The following is an 18,255-nucleotide window of genomic DNA, read 5'->3' as shown; positions in this document are numbered from 1 at the left end:
GTACACGCAAATAACGATAATTGGATATCTGGAAATTTGACATTTTACATTTTGTTTTCATGAGATTCAACTCAAGTGGTGTAGCTCTGCAACCAAATGAAATTGGGTTATCTGTGGTAGTGGACCCAGGATATCCACCGTGGTGGGTACCTTTGAGTGGATGGGAATGTTTATTTCCTCAATGGTAGTAATTTAAGGGGATCCGGCTTCAGGGAATGTAAATTGTGAAAAAATTCTACAAATGGTAGTTTCATGGCTTTTGATATGCAAGTGCTACACATTTATTAAGTGGTTTAATTGGGGTGTCATGTCTTTAGAACACCATTAAATAAATTATAAAGATTCTAGCATAACCAGTCACATACATGAAGTGAGGATTTTACAACAGAGTCATTTTGAAGTAAGGTGTACGATCATTCCACGGTTAAATTTAACGTTGATCAGATTAAAGAATGGCCTTAAGGCTATTTAACATGCATGGGCTTCATGCCTCACATGTACCATGCCTCACCCGCACTAGTGTAGCTCGCTTCTCATGAATCCATGGGTCTCACACCTCACACGGTGCCTTCCACCCATGTACCATTGGTGCGACTCACTTACATGAGTACACTCATGACTCTCTCCCCCAATTCACACTACAACACTCAATTTTAAAAATTTACCAGTTTAAAACGGTTAAAAAAATTTAGAATACTCCATTTGAAAAAGCGAATCACCAAAAAACATGAAATAAAATTTCCCTCTTAGAAACCATTTGCCATTCACTCTTCTTTATATTTTGAAAAAGAAATCCCTAGAATAAGCAATTCCATTTCTTTGCACAAAAGCCAACACCTTATTTTTGCACCAATTAAATGGATGATTTCATAATCTCTTCATAATAATTGCTTACCAAACAATGCATGTATACGAACCTGCATGCCACATTATTTCATATTTATTAAAGGCGTTGTAAGCTCACTTTTATACCCATTGACCTAGACTACCTAGTGAGTTATGTTGGGCATAGAAGTTAGGTTGGGCCAACTACTTCAGTTTAAATACCCTTTAACCCTTCATTCACAGTTATTTTCCTTTGACAAAAGCTCATTTTGAGCCCATTTGCATGCTTCTTAAGACTTAGCCGTCACCGAGAACATGAACATTATATAATTTATCAAAAACTTACGACAGAAAAAAAAAACAAAACATTTTATAAATTTAACAGGAATAAATAACTTTCATCTAATCTAATAGAACAAGTAAAACTAATAATCAAGTAGGGATAGTAAAACCTTCACATTGATTGCTAACCAAACAACCAGAAAAACTCACCATTAAAGCCACACTCACCATCGTCAAAACCGCCACCGTCCTCCACCACCGCCGCCTCTTACCACCACCCGTAACCTCACCCTTACATTCAAACACTGTTTCCAGGACATCATGCAACACCTCCGGAGCCTCATCACCACTCGACACATCAACACGATCATTATCAAAGCGTGACTCACAACCAGAATCAATCTCACTGTCGTCACTTCGATCTTCAACAATGACAGGATGCAAATTCGACTCGTAAAATTCGGTTTCCAGTTCGGTTAATCTCCCTTCGAGTTCCAACAAATCATGAGCTTTCGTGCCTTTAGAACTGATTTCTGCGTTCAACATGCTTCTGATGAACACTAACTTGCTCTTGATGTGTTGGGCTAGAAGATCGAGAGAGGGTGTATTGTTTGGGAGATTGGTGAACTGAATGATTTCGGCTTCGATTTGTTGAAGTGTTCGGTAAATGGTGAAGCATGTGTTGTTGATCATCAATGGAGTTGGTTGTGGTTCTTCCATCGTGGTCAAAGCGTAGGTACTGAGGGGTACGTGTGGGTAGTTATAGGAACTTCTCTTATTGTTCATGGTGACGGTTGGCGGTTTTTATCTTAAAGGCAGACCGGCCGGTTCGACGTCATTGTTTTGTGCCGGTGCATTTTTTATTATTATTTTGATTATTTTTTTATGTTCCTTGCTTTTATTTGTTCTTTTATGATTTTATGTTCGCATACGTTCGTTTATTTATGTTTGTTTAAGATATAAACAAATGAAAACGAGGACATTTATTTTCTTAATGAACGGGTATGAAAAAAAGTAGTAGCAACAAATTTAAACTAACTTGGAATGAGCAAATTAAAAGAAATTTTGTAAGCATTCACATCTACGAGAATATGATCGGTGATAGAAATTTTCAAGACATAAGATAAATAAGGTGGTGTTGTTTTTTCATATATTAAATATCTACAGTTTGCGGATTACATCTGTAATATAAGATGGACCTAATCTTTGCAGTCTGCAAGAAAAAGACTGTTTGTTTTTTAACGTCTGCCAACTGCTAAAATAAACAGATGTTTAAATAAACTGATTTTTTAAAACATAAAACTTTATGCAAACCTAATGCAGCAAGATCTTCATTGGTCCTAAACTTTCTACAAACCTTTTTCAATAAAAAAAACAACTATTAATAATTGAACAATTATGCAAACCACTAATTGAATAAAAAACTAATAGTAATTCAACAAATCAGTTTCTACAAAAGAAACTAATAAAAATTCAAAAAAAACAATTTCTACAAATCAATTTCTACCAAAAAAAACACTAATAATTCAACAAATCAATTTTCGAGTTCCATTTCTGGTAAACGGATTTGAACCGAAAAAGGTTGCAATTTGGAGTCGGGTGATTAGGGTTTCATACAAATCTTCTAGGAATTCTTTCCAGATTTCTAGTTCCATAGACTCATTTGGATCAAAGTCTTAGGTTCGGTCTTTTCGGACCCGTTACGAAGGCGGGGCAATCCCATGCTCTTAACATATTGAAGTTTTCACCACTCATTACATGATTGTAATAATCATTGATATAAAGTTTAATATACATTAATCTCATGTACATTTTATTTATTATTTTATTAGTTTTGTTGGGTTTCTCGTAAGATTTGTATACTACTAACATATTTTTATATTTTAGGTTTCGGGTTTGAATTGTGGTGAAAAGAGGACGAAAAAAGAGCAAAAACAAGTTGAACCGGAGAACCGAAGGATCAGGAAACGAACCGGACTAGACCAGGAAGAGAACCGGACCGGCTAGGACGGTCGGCCCCCCTAATCACGCCAGAGCGCCGCGCGACCGGGGTGGCCAAGCCCGCCGCGCGGCGCGGCGGCCCTATATTGGAAGATTCCAGATTATTTTAACCGTCTTATGTATTTTTGGACTCATGTTGCCTAAAAACCCCTAAACTCACCCTTAAGCATACCCTGAAGTTCCATATGAATTTGGTGAGTTCCGAGGCGTCCGAGATCAGATTTTAGCAGCTTTGGAGACGAAGAATCAGCTGGTGTTGAACATATTGTTTGAAGACGAAGAACACGGGTTTTATCTTTTGTTTCTTTCGTTTTCGTTTATTTTAACGCCATGAATTCTTTATTGTTTGTTTTGCTTAAAATTAAGATGCTAGGCTAAATTGCATGAACTATCTAGGCTTATGATGAACCTACTTTGATGTTTTGATTTGACTTTGGGATTTATTTACGTTATGGTTTTTATGGTTTAGTAAAAGATTTATTTATAATTAATTGATGCATATGAATGCTTAGGATTGTTTGATGAGTTTTATTCCATAGTTTTCCTTGATTATTGCTTGTCATATGATAGGATTGCTATTAGGTCAATTACTTCGTTTTCTTGATTATTTTATGATTGATGTCATGATAAGGTCATAGGAATAATATTGTCAAATAAACCTAAGTGTGCCGCTAACCTAAAATCTGTAAAGTGCTAGGTTATTGATAAGTCTTTACTGTTTAATCTTGCTAGATTTAGTTCTTCGTAAGAAGTCCATCTATGTTTGATTATTTATTATTGTTTGTCAAATCAATTAAGTATACTAAATTGCCTTTAATTTTCGCGCTGTAAAGTAGGATTTCGTATAAAGGAACTAAATTATAATTAATTAGGTGACCGTAAGGGAACTTGATTTTCAATACTGGTGTGCGTTAAAACTTGTTAGAAATTCATAGGTGTCTCTTGAGAAGGGTCAGGGGTCCTGTTCGGGTTTTCTTTTAAGTGTCTATTTTACGATCCCAGTCCATAACTAAATATTTTCCCGGGTTAATTCATTACTGAAATTTAGGGGATTCTAGCCTAGGTAGTTTTCTCATCATCATATTTAATAACTCGTGTTTTGTTGTCGAGTCTAATTAGCTAATAAACGTAATTTAAAGAGTCTCGTGGGTTCGATATCCGGACTTACTTAGCTTTACTAGATTCGATCGGTTCACTTGCCGGTTAGTAGTTTAGTCGAGTTTTAGAGAGTCTAGAGTATTACTTAGTGTTTATTTTTAGTTAATTTAGTTAATAATTATTAAACTACTTCAAGCACATCAATCATCTTCTTATCGATTATCTTCAAGGTTTAGATCACATCATCTACAAAGAAAATAAAGTCTGACATGAATATTGAATATCATGTAATACTACAAAAAAAAACAACTCTCGGGCTCTCGTAAGTCAAAACGAGTCAAGTTCGAGCTCGTTTACACAAAATAACCCTAAATTTATAAACACAACATCAATAATCAGTATACAAACATCAATTAAACCTGATTTCAACAAATTCCGATCTTATAAACTTTCAATCGTATAATCCAATACACAAATTCAAACCGTTTACATCACAAATCATACAAATATAGGTAAAGTACACAAATCAATAAAATAATAATACTTGGAGGTAGGCAGAGGTGGCGAATGTAGGCGAAGGCTATGGAGGGAGTGGTCGGAGGTGTGATGGTGGAGGAGCTAGGATTTGAAGGAAATAAGAGATGAATAATATGCTCTAGGTTATGGTTTGAATAATAAGCAGAAGAAGTTGGAAGAGATTTGAAGCACATGATCAATGTTTGTTTTAAAAAGAGGGCGCACGAACTTTTTTTTTAATGAAATGTATTCCGAAAAACAAACACACTGTAGACCTAAACGTCTGCGTGGCGCAGACAAAAGATGTTAGGAAGAGCTTTTTAAAATAAAACAAATACCCTCTAAATGTTAGGGACTTGGAAAGATACGTGTCATTGTGTTTTAGCTTGTCTTGGTATTGTGGCTTGTTCTACCTTTTCGTTTCCTTTCGTCAAGATGTTTGCACTAGTTATTTTTTTTAGGTGTTTTTTTTTTCATGTATCATGGTACGTTATGTTGGAGTTTGTCGGGAGAAAGATCTCTATCTCCTGGGATAGATATTGTTTTCTCTTATCTCAACCTCCTTAGACCCTACTTTAAAAATGAGATATTATAAGGTACGTTTGCTTAAGTGTTTGTTTTCGATCGTTTGTTTAGTTAAAGTTAAGCAAACGTACATGAACAGGCATCGTTTATATTCATTCAATTTATTTACAAACCAACACATGTTTTTTTACGTTATTAATATAAACCAACACATCTTTTTTAATGTTATTAATATATTATAAACTATTACCTTACACTCTATTAATTTTATTTTCTTTGTCTAAATATCATTAAAGATTGCATGTATAAAAAAAGGGGGAATTACGTATATCTTCTTGCTAACTTAATAAATTACATATATACCCAACCTAAACCTTTAATTACATATATCTCAAGTTATCCTTTTCTTATGCAACCCTATCTAATCTAACTGATAAAACAAGCGGGAGAAGAACCACTAACCTTCCACGGCTGCGACGATCATCCTCGCTCTTACCAGCGGAGCGAAGAAACATGGTCGACGGTATACCTTGAGTTGCAGACCTGATTATTAGAACATCCGAAAAAGGAAAATGAGAGCGGGGTAAATGTGGAGAGATGATTGAGATTTGAGAAAGATGGAATTGGTGACTTTAAGCTTTGCTTCTATGTGTCCGATTGTATCGGAGGACAATCGAGACTCCAGGGATGAAATTGTTCAATTCCTAAATTGATGTTGCTTCCGATTACCAACTGTAACCTAATCGATGTTGTTTCCAAAGCAAAAAAACTTATCCAATGCTCAAAACCCACAAAATGGCTTTAAAAATTCAATAATTTCATCTCACTCAGAAATCAAACCCATAATTGTGATGCGTTAGGGACGAACCTGTGTGAATGTGTGATTTAAATATGTGAAATTAATAAATTAATATGTGATTTTGATGCACACAGGTGTGCTTTGAAATTGAAGTAATATGTGATTTAAATGAATATCTAAAATTATAGTTTTATTAAAATGAAGGGTAAAACTATCATTTAGTAAGTTAATTTTAATTAAATGGATAAATATGTAATATTAATGTATAAGAAAGAGAATATATCTAATTAAAAGTTTGAGTTAGGTATATATATAATTATTCAAAGTTGGCAGAGAGATATGTAATTGTCTCTAAAAAATATATATATGTGATAGACTTCAATATCATTCATGGCATTTGCGTTTTCACTTTTAACAAAAACTATATATTTTTGCTTTGAGACAAGACACGTGAATGTTAAGCTCATAAAGGGAATACGGGGATGGGACCTTCACTAATATCTTCAAGGATACTTTTTTTTGTCACTTGTCAAGTTCTCATAACTTTTCATTTTTTTTAACCCGTATCTAATAAATGGTATTTATTTCGGATTAACTCGTCCAAATAAATGTTAAAAACTTATATAAAATCATTTAAAGCACTAATATAAATGAAAAGTGAATATGTAAGTTTAAAAATTTTGAAAATTAATATTAATATCTTATTACTCTAATAAAAGAATACTTCTTTTTGTCACTTGTCAAACTCTCATTATTCGTCATCTTTTTTAACCCATATTCAATAAATTGTATTTATTTCGGATTAACCTGCCCAAATAAATGTTTAAACATAATATAAAATCATTTAAAGCACTAAAATAAATGAAAAGTGAATATGTAAGTGTAAAAACTTTGAAAATTAATATTAATATCTTACTACTCTAATAAAAATATACTCTTTTTTACCATTTGTCAAGCTCTCAACAATCCTCATCTTTTTTAACCCATATTCAATAAATAGTATTTATTTCAGATTAACCCGCCTAAATAAATGTTAAAACCTAAAATAAAATCATTTAAAACACTAAAATAAATGAAAAGTGAATATGTAAGTGTAAAAATTTTGAAAATTAATATTAATATTTTACTACTCTAATAAAAGAATACTATTTTTTGCCACTTGTCAAGCTCTCACAACTTCTCAATTTTTTAACCCATATTCAATAAATGGTATTTATTTCGGATTAACCCGCCCAAATAAATGTAAAAACCTAATATAAAATCATTTAAAGCACTAAAATAAATTAAAAGTGAATATGTACGTATAAACATTTTGAAAATTAATAGTAATATCTTACTACAAAAACGTATGCAGCATGCCAAGAAGGAAAGCTTTTTGAAGGTACGAGGCATGTTCAATTTCATTACCATTATTTTATTCTTCTTCTTTTTTTATGAATTTGGGTTTTTATTTGTCAAATATGGATTATGTTACAATTATTTATATTTATCTTGATTAAATGCAAAAGATGTTGAATCCTTGCTTTAAGAATAGATAGTTGTTGTAGTTGTATTGAATCATATTCTTGAAACTTGTAAGATGTTCATTTTTGAAGTCCCTTTTTAGTATCTGGATTATCAGGTTACAAACTAATACGGAAAAATATTATGATCATTTCTAATGTCATTTTATTGAATACATTGTTTCTTTTGTGAGTACAACCGACAAAAATCCGCATTTTCATACTAAGAAGTTGACTCTCATTTGAACATGTTGTAACATTATTAAAATATTTTTATGTACTTATTATATTTATCTTTACTTATTATTTATCTTTCTTTGTGTTTGCATATTTAAATTACCATATATACAATTTTTTTTTGAACGATAAACTTTTATAAATAAACCAACCAACCGCCAACGACTACCTCCACATGTAAAATTATACCAATTCGACCACTTTAAGATATAACGATTCATAGATTATATTTATTAATATGTTTTAAAGATTTTGATTCTTGATAAACAAGATAATCTGACCAATACATCCACAAATGTAGTGTATAAGGAAATTTTTTCTTATTTATAAAATATTTGCGTAATGTTTCTTTTTTAATTCATGTAATTTTATTGTAAATTGTAATTGTATTAATAGTATATGATAATTTTATTGTTGATTGTATATTTCTTAATGTTTAAAGTTAAAAATTTTTATCAATTACTTATGTAATACATGGGTCTCAAACTAGTTAGTAATAAATAATTGTTCATTTATGATTATCTTTTAAAAAAAACCACTTAAGTAGCGTTTGTTATGAAGGAATAAAAGCGGAATGAAATGGCCTATTGTGAGAGAATGGAGAAAAATGTGTTTGGTTGATCAAAGGAATGGAATGACTCGTTATCTAGTCCATTCAATTCCCTCTAAAACACCCTAATTTCATTCTATCCGTACCCCATATTTTTTTTCACGTTATCCACCACCACCGCCGCTGCCACCAACCACCACCATTGTCGTTCACCGCCACCAACCATCACCATCAATGCCAGCTGCTTGCCACCGCCAGCCGCCAACATCAACCATTGCCCCCACCCCTCACCACCACCACCCGCCACCAACTGCCTACGGTCAACGCTGCCCACCACTGCCAATGCCACCACCGCCTGCCACCTTTATCGTTACCGCCACCATCCACCTCCAGCCACCAATATCTCCTGTCGCTCACCACCACCACCCGCCACCACCAGCCACCATCAACGCCCACTAATGCCACGACCGTCACCTACCTCCCACCACCATCGCCACTCACTACCATTTTAATTTAATTTTTTTCCTACCTACCAAAAAACGTAAAGTAATAATTCATTTTATTCTCATGTAGTAACCAAACATCTCATTGAAATGGTAATAACTCATTCAATTCCTTTGTAAATTCCATTTCCACGTTTATTCTATTCTATCGTCGATTCCATTACCTCATATGGATACCAAACATACCCTCACGATTATACATGCAAAAAGTCTTTTGGTTGATCGCACAACACTTAGTAAGCAGGGCCGTCTCTTGTGTAAGCTAAATGAGGCAACGGCTTTAGGCCTCCAGTTTTATAGGGCCTCAATCTTAAATAGGGGTTAAATGTTATGAGTTTTTGAAAGTAGAGTTCTTTTTAGAATTAATAACTTATTGATGAACCACAAACTAAAGAGGATTGTTTCATATCAATTATCACTACATATCATTAATATTTCATAATTTTTAGATACTTTCTGATGCTATATGCATAAAGAAAAGAAAAGGCCTCACCATTTTAATTGGTTTTAAGCATTCGAGACAGTTGAGCCGGCCCTGTTAGTAAGCTGCACATAGATGGATGTCATACAGGAGACACGCCAACTAGCTACACATGACTTGGACGACTACACGTACTTTGGTCTAGTTGACACGACTTGGTCAATATTTCATTTGCTATGAGTGTCTTTTTGTTTATACATGTTCATACATTATAATACAACTCTTCTCATGACTTACAGAAAAAAACTAGCAAAAATTATTACAATTATAATTATATTATCTTTAAACATAAATGTTTATAATGACATCGAAATAGAAGACAAGCGGGCAACAAGCTGCGCTGCTACCCGTTTTTAAATGATAACTAAAAATTAGATTTATCGAATTAAAAGTGAAAAACAGAGGAAATATTTGTTTAGGTAAGAAAAAATGAGAAGATACAACCTTTTTATAGGAAAATGAAGACGCAATAGTAGAGTGACAACCGTGTCAGATCGGTAGCTTGAAATTGGTGTACTTGAATACAACTAGAATATTTAGCTGCATAAAATAAATCAACTCTAATCTAAGCACATGAGGTGTTTGGGATTGCTTATTTTCACTAACTTATTAATTTTTTGAAAAGTAATAAGGTGTTTAGGATTGTTTATATTGTAAGAGAAAAAGTTTCATAAGTTACAATATTGTAACTTATTAACTTAATAAAAAATTATAAGGAGGTAAAATAAGAAATACCAAACACCCCCTTAGAAAATGACCTAAATATGATTCATGTAACCAATTTAGCTAAAAAAAATTAACGGATTTACACATTATAACTCATAAAGAGTTGTAATAAAGTTGTATACCATCTCATCATCACGAAAGAGTTTGTGTATTCTTGCACATTCCCCACAAAGAAAAATCACAAAAATAAAACCTTACTAGTTAGTTTGAGAAAAACTGTAAGTAACATTACGCCAAGGTTTGAACCAAACTTTGATTTTCTAAGCTAAACAAATCAGAACCAAACCGATTAAGTGGATGACAGACATATGATTTATAAACGAAGCAATAACTCAAGACCGAAAAAAAGTCTGCGCAACACTTTAACTTTAAATGTGCTTGCTATCTTATAAAGAGCTTATGTTTTAGGGGTGAGCAGAAAACCGAATTAACCGAACCGAAAATGATTTAACCGAAAAATCGAACCGAAAAGCATTAACCGACGGTTAAGTTTTTGTTTTTTTAAAAAACCGAATTTTCGGTTTCGGTTGGTTTTCCATTTTTAAAAAACCAAAAAAAACCGAACCGAACCCGATATGTATTTTTACTTAAATATTAATACAATTATATGCGTTTTTTTAGATGTTATGACAAAAAACAAAACACCAAAAGGATATACCGTTGATGGTGATAAGATTATGAAGATGATTAAGATTTGGAGTAAACTTTGAAAATGAATAAGATGAAGAATGAATTGAACTAAATTTTTAGTGTTTTTTTATTAAGAACTTTATTGAATTTTTAAACTTTGGTACCCTTGCAAGTTTGTTGTGTTTTGAATTTAATGTGCATTTTCATTTTTTTGGATTTTTTTTGCAATGTCTACACGCACAAAAAAAAAACCCGATTATAACCGAACCGAAACAAAAGAAAAAAAAACGAAAACCGAAAACAGATCGGTTTGTGAATTTGAAAACTGACATTTCGGTTTCGGTTTCACCTAAAAACCGAACCAAACTGAACCGTGCTCAGCCCTATCATGTTCCATGCTTTATAAGCCAAACTTACAATCAAAGTAGGACCTTAAATAAATAGCACATCATATGGCCCTGTTACTAATATAAATTAGGTTCCGATTAATAGACATTGCAATCTTAACCCGCATGTTAAATTCTTACTGCTTTGGGCTGTGAAAACAAAATCATATTTTGAGTAAACTATTTTTCTGTAGGAGTCCGAACGAGCACATTTTAAAACTACAGAAAAGAAAAAGGAACACGAGGGCAAAATGGATACATTAGAACTAGCGAGATAGCATCAGATAGGTAACAGGCTAACCATAAAACCAAAACAAATTCTCACATTTGCCACTTGTTTGGGTGTTCGACTTCTTCTGTTTTGATTCCACCCTGCAGATCCTCCATCTTGATGTCTCCATGCTTCTAATGTTTTAGGCTTTACTTCTGTTAAGTTTGCAAAAATACCAACTGTAGAGATTTTGTTTGTAAAAGATGGCTTCCACTTATATAAATTAAAGTCAAAACGAAGGCATCAAAACTTAATATTGACTGTAATTTGTACTTGAGTTTTAAGGAGCATTTTGAGAGTTGAGACAATTGAACCAAAATCAACACTGCAGAACCCATTTGCACAAAACAACTTAATTTACATTTAAAGATCAAACTTCATCATCATACAAATATGTAACATACCAAGCCAGCATAAACCCTAATTCAAATCTAATTTCATGAGCCTAAGGCCTCTCTCCTCTGATCCTCCTGGCCAACTGCATGTCCTTGGGCATAATAGTAACTCTATTAGCATGAATCGCACACAGATTCGTGTCCTCAAACAAGCCTACCAGATACGCCTCCGAGGCCTCCTGAAGGGCCGCCACGGCACTGCTTTGAAACCTCAGATCCGTCTTGAAGTCCTGAGCGATCTCTCTCACCAGCCTCTGAAACGGAAGCTTCCGGATCAACAGCTCCGTGCTCTTCTGGTACTTCCGGATCTCTCTCAGCGCCACCGTTCCTGGCCTGAATCTGTGCGGCTTCTTCACTCCTCCCGCCGCCGGTGCCGATTTCCAAGCGGCTTTTGTCGCCAGTTGCTTCCTCGGTGCCTTTCCGCCGGTGGATTTGCGGGCGGTTTGCTTGGTTCTTGCCATGATTTAGAGATGGGTTTTTTGTAATTTCAAGTTTGTTTGATTGTTTGGATGACGTGAGATTGGTGACTGGGGGTTTGGTATTTATGAGGGTTTGTGAAGGGTTGAAGCAATCGTGACCCAAACCATTTTAAATTGGTTAATTTGGGTTGTTTTAAAAATTAAATGGGTTGGTTTGAGTAAGAGATTTTAACTAAATAGGTCAAAATTGGTCATCTGAAATTTCATCTTACTATTTTTGGGTCAAAATTGGTCGACGTATTCAAATAAATAGGTCAATGTGGGTTAGTGTCCTAAGGAAATGTGGCAGGTTTCGGATCAGAACCGGTTTTCGCGCGAGATAGGTTTCGGCACGAAACGGGTTTGAGATTAGAACGAGTTCGGTTCAGGTTTCAAGCCAGCACGAGTTTTCACACAGGAGGATTGGGTTTTGGTTTCTTTTTCGTCGAATCCGGACTCGTTTTTGGTTATTTGTTTCGCTTTAGTATGTTTTTTTAGTTTCGTTTTTGTTCGATTTTAGTTTCGTTTTGATCGATTTTTTATTTCGATTGATTTGGTTCGGTCTTGGCTTTTTGTTTCATTTCCGTTGACTTTTCGGTTTCGGTTCGGTTTTTTGGTGGTAGGTGGTTTTTTTTATGGAACGAAGACAACGGAGAAAACATTTTAGTTTTTTTATTTTTTTATTTTTTATTTATATTTTGAGTTATGATGTTTTTATTATTATTTTTGAATATTTTTTGAGGGGTTTTTTATCTTAATAGAAAACCCCTTAAAAAATAATAAAAAAAATTATAACTCAAAATATAAATAAAAAATAAAAAATCTAAAAATCAAAAATGTATCCGCCGCTATTCTCGTTCCAAAAAAAAACCCCGAAACCCATTCTGACTCGTTCCGACCCTAACCTATTATAATCCAAACCAAAACAACCCTTTTTTAGTTGACCCATTTTGGCCCTAACCCATTATGACCCAAACCCATTTCGACTCATGACTCATTCGACCCAACCCAACCCAACCCAACCCGTTTGCCACCTCTAGGTTTGAATATTTGGGGAAATATGAGTAGTAGAGGGGATGGATCGTCGTATTACGAAGTGAGAAATGGGCTGTTAAGATTGCATATTAGGAGGGTATCCGGATAGGTATCCGTGTTGTTATTCTTGGACCAATTAGATGTTATGTAGTTAATGAGGAAAAATATCGAATATCGGACGAGGACCGATAGATGATATATCGGTTTTCGCGGTGAGATATCGGTAATTTTAATATCATGCATAATTTTATATATAACTTTACAAGCATATAATGTTAATCTTATACCTTTGTATGTTAAAATTCATAAGTTTGAAAGCCAAAATGTAAACTAGTGAAGATAGAGGGGTTAATTGTTATAATACACAAACTAATTTTAGATCTTAGGCTCTTGTTATAAAGCCAAAATGTAAACTACTAAGGACTGAAGTTGTCTAGGAATGGGAGTCCTAGGCTCTTGTTTAGCTTGGCAGAAGGTAACGATTCGATGCATCCAAGAATATGTTGAATATCAAGATTAAGCCTGCCACAAATATATTGATATCAAATAGATATATGAAATAAGATAAACAATAAATAATATAGCTTATGCTATAAGATAATAGCACTCAACCAAAAGTAAGACCGTACTAAAAATAGAATGATTGAACACCAAAGCTTTTCATAAGTTTATAGATTTATAAAGGTCTTTCATATTTATAAAATTACTTGAGATGAACTCAAAAACTTAATCATAAACCAATAATCAAAAACAACATGAATTGCATCTCACCAAAGTTCCATTCATGTGTGTTTCCACCAAAACAACTTGATGCTTGCTACCATAACTACATCCAAAGGCAACAAAGAATTGCCTCTGCCAAACCAACTGGAGCAATCGCCCAACGCTAGTCAATCACACCTGCACACAATTTGGTTTGGAGAAACCCTAAATCGATAGATCATTGTCCCTCTAAAAAAGACCCAAAAAAACTGAGGCAGCATGTGTTAAGATTAAACTCACACACGAAACTGAACACACACGCGAAAGCAATAACGAACACGAGGATTTAACGTGGTTCGGTCTAAACTGACCTACGTCCATAGGTGGCAACCAGGTATTCTTTGTTGAGTGACAAAAATTACAAGTACATGATGTGGTTTATATAGATATTGAATTAGGGTTAGTAAATTATTAAGCAAGAAAATCTAAACCGGCCCGGCCACCCTACACTCGTCTGCCCTTTAGACTTCAAATAATAAACCGGGCCAACAAGGCCTACGAACCACCGCCTTCTCATCAATGAACCTGAAGGCTCGTTGAAGCTCTCCGGAGCTCCAACACGTCAATCGCAGCTAAAACTGCTCCCGACCGTTCTCTATCCCTACCGACTCCCACCGTAATGAACTACCAAATTCTAAGATAGCCTGAGAACAAACACTCTCCATATTCAGTAAGTAATTCACTGGAGAGACTTTTACAGCTGGAATAATGGTTTTCTTAATCCACTGATGACCTGGACCTGTAACTGAAATACGACCTCCGCTCCCACTGTCACAATGTCCCCCAACTGATTTAACCTTCCTAGCTCGTTCATCATGAATCTTCACTTTGGCTCTGGGTTTGTTACTTGCAAAACGAACCTTCTTCTGCCCACGAGATTCTGTGAACCGGATTTTGTCTTTCACCAAAACTGGATCCACTCCTTTCGGTGACATATCGACCATATACAACGAACCCATTTTCTTGCCACGAGCAACCACGAGATTCCATTTGACTACCTTCTACTGCCCATTCCCGAACTTAGCACCGTGTCCCTGGTCATCCAACTGCCCAACTGAAACCAAACGTTTCTTCAAACCTGGAATAACCCTCACGTCTTTCAAAGTTCAAGAACTACCGGCTGAAGTTATCAAATCAAGATCTCCCATACTCGTAACCTCTAAAATATCATCGTTCGCTAGTCAAACATTTCCAAAATCCCCAAAATTAAGATTCTTCATCGTTTCACTATAGTGAGTGGCATGAAACAATGCACCAGAATCCATCACCCAAGAATCAATGTTACTCTTAACACTGCAAACCAAAGCCTTTTCACTATTGACCCCGTCATCTGTGTCGTCTTCTGTAACGTTCACCTCTTTCTTACCATTCGAACACTGATTCCTGAAGTGTCCTTTCTCTTTACAACTCCAACATCAATATCTTTACGAGTCTTAGACTGGCTCCTCTTCCTGCTCCCACTGCCTCGCTGCTTTCCCCTACCTCTACCTTTTGTGACTAACATATTGCCTAATGATTAACCTGAACTTCTGCATCTTGAATCTTCTCCCAGAATCATATCCCGAATCCCATCAAAGGTAATTTTTGTAAACGAACTACAAACCGCAGTCACTGTTTGCGACCAACTATCAGGCAAAGAGGATAATAACAACAGGCCTTGAACTTCATCATCAAACTTAATGTCAACTGACACTAAGCGGGACAAGATCGAATTAAGATTATTAATATGCGTTGTAACTGACCCACCCTCTTTCATTCTTGTTGTCACTAGCTCTCGGATAAGATAGACTTTATTAGCTGCCGAAGGCTTCTCATACATGTTGGACAGTGCCTCCAGCATACCCCGCGCTGTGGTTTCCTTCATGATATTAAACGCCACATCTTCCAACAATGATAAAGTAATGCAAGCCCTAACCTCTTATCCAACTTCTTCCAATTTGCTTCTGACATCTTTTCTGGTTTTTCATCCTCAAGCACTACATCCAAGTTTTTCTGACAAAGTAAAGCTTCAATCTGCATCTTCCACCAACCAAATTTCTGTCCATCAATCTTCTGTATCGAAACCTTTCTGTCTTCTACCATGACAATGACTAAACAAAAACCTAGATAAATACAGAGACAAACACAGTAATGGCACGAGCCTGAACTTAACGGCTGATTACTGAACTCTGTTAAAAATCAACCTATTTAAACGCAACAGAATAACGAACTTGTAAATCAGAAACTGAAACTTTAAACCGAAACGATAAAACCTGACAAACGCGGTTGGCACTGGTTCACTGTTTCTTTAACGCTTCTTCTTGCTTAACAACTGTTTTTCAACAAAATTTGGATCTTGATTCAGCTATTTTTAGCTCGTACTTTTCTAAACCGGATCTTGACCCACTCAAATGCAATTTGCAAATGAACTCCAGAAAGCAAAGGAATAAATAAAATTCCTTTTTCTAGTCCATCGCAAACACCAAACTAACTTTTCGATCTCGAACAAAAACTTTGGGCGGCACTTTCTTTTCAAACTCTACTTCCTTCTATTGATTCAAGCCTCTTATTCGACGGACGCACCTGCAATTCGGCCAATAAGTTGCCCTTTTCGATCAGATCTGAAGCAGTTTCTAGTGGCGGTCAAATGGTGGTTACGCGGTGCTCAAACTACTTTCGTATGGAACCCAAAAACTCCAATCCTTGACGGCGATAGACCGTGGCAGCCGACTGCTGTGGCGGCGACAACGGCGGCGTAAACCCTAACGGCGATCAGAAAACCGTAGGCGGCAACAGAACCAAATAGCTCAGTAGGGTGGCGGCGGCTGGATGGTTTGGCAGCGACTTGGCTGGTTCAACGTGTTCTTCACATGATCTAAACCTAAGCTCTTGATACCACTTGTTAGGATTAAACTCACACACGAAACTGAACACACACGCGAAAGCAATAACGAACACGAGGATTTAACGTGGTTCGGTCTAAACTGACCTACGTCCATGGGTGGCAACTAGGTATTCTTTATTGAGTGACAAAGATTACAAGTACATGATGTGGTTTATATAGATATTGAACTAAGGTTAGTAAATTATTAAGCAAGAAATCTAAACCGGCCCGGCCACCCTACACCCATTTGCCCTTTGGACTTCAAATAATAAACTGGGCCAACAAGACCTACGAACCCTACAGCATGATACGCTAACAACATGAAGACTAACCTTTGAGAAAATCATAAACAACGAAATCGATGAAGAACGTGCCGAATCCAGTTAGAATATACAATAGAAATCGGTATACCCCTGTCAGACCACTATCAACACAACACCTCCATCAGCTAGGGTTTTGATAAGAAACCCAACAACATCAGAAATAGAGGTGGGTAACCAGCAACAGTAGAAATCTAGGTCGTAACTGTCAACATTGTAGCTTTGTCACTGCCATAGCCAACCTCATAAACCGTGTCCAACAACATCCCCAAACCCGGCAACGATAGATGAACTATGATCCAAGTAGAGAGATAAGAGGCACAACGCTGCCTCCCAAACAGGGAGAGATAACAGAGACGCCTTCGCCGCCACCATAGACGGCCGGTAATGGACATTCGTCGGCCTAAGCCGATGAAACCACTGCCAGGAACCGCCGGTAACAACAAGCAAACACTTCCTCTCTCTGCTTCTCTCTCTGGAATCACCCTATTTGTGTTATAACCCCGTGATAAACCGATGGATTACCGAGATGAAGAAGAGGATGGCGGTGGTGAGATCTTTAAAAGAGAGATACATGAAAGAGAGAAGGTTATAAACCAAAAACCGACACAATACCACTAATATGGACAGTTGTCAACAAACCAGACAAGTAGGATGACTCATTATGGTACACACATTAGAAGCGTATGGCACAACCCTTATTGCACCAAAACTCCCATAAATGTATGTTTATAAATTTCAGAATGTGCAGTTGTGATTTCGTTTTTTGGCTTATTTAGTCATTTTATTTTCTAACTACATGTGTTTGTTCTTAGGAAATTAGGGTTTTAGTGTTTGTGTGTGTGTGCATTGCTTATTCTCTCTTTTATGGTGATAAACCGATGGATTACCGAGATGAAGAAGAGGATGGCGGTGGTGAGATCTTTAAAAGAGAGATACATGAAAGAGAGAAGGTTATAAACCAAAAACCGACACAATACCACTAATATGGACAGTTGTCAACAAACCAGACAAGTAGGATGACTCATTATGGTACACACATTAGAAGCGTATGGCACAACCCTTATTGCACCAAAACTCCCATAAATGT

At 35.7% G+C, this 18,255-nt stretch overlaps 1 protein-coding gene across 1 annotated transcript; it reads right to left on the bottom strand.

Annotated features, from left to right (window-relative positions):
* Positions 1-11,777: 11,777 nt before the first annotated feature.
* Positions 11,778-12,188, bottom strand: LOC143628047 (histone H3.2-like). Its single transcript, XM_077097727.1, has one exon. The coding sequence runs from the start codon at positions 12,186-12,188 to the stop codon at positions 11,778-11,780; it is 411 nt and encodes a 136-aa protein (XP_076953842.1).
* Positions 12,189-18,255: the final 6,067 nt, after the last annotated feature.

Source organism: Bidens hawaiensis, unplaced genomic scaffold (genome assembly GCF_021521415.1).
Source record: "Bidens hawaiensis isolate Kalapana, Puna unplaced genomic scaffold, B.hawaiensis_p1.1 tig00004774_1, whole genome shotgun sequence".
NCBI classification, from domain to species: Eukaryota; Viridiplantae; Streptophyta; class Magnoliopsida; order Asterales; family Asteraceae; genus Bidens; species Bidens hawaiensis.
The sequence above is the reverse complement of the archived record's forward strand: the minus strand, read 5'-3'. Positions and strand labels throughout refer to the sequence as shown.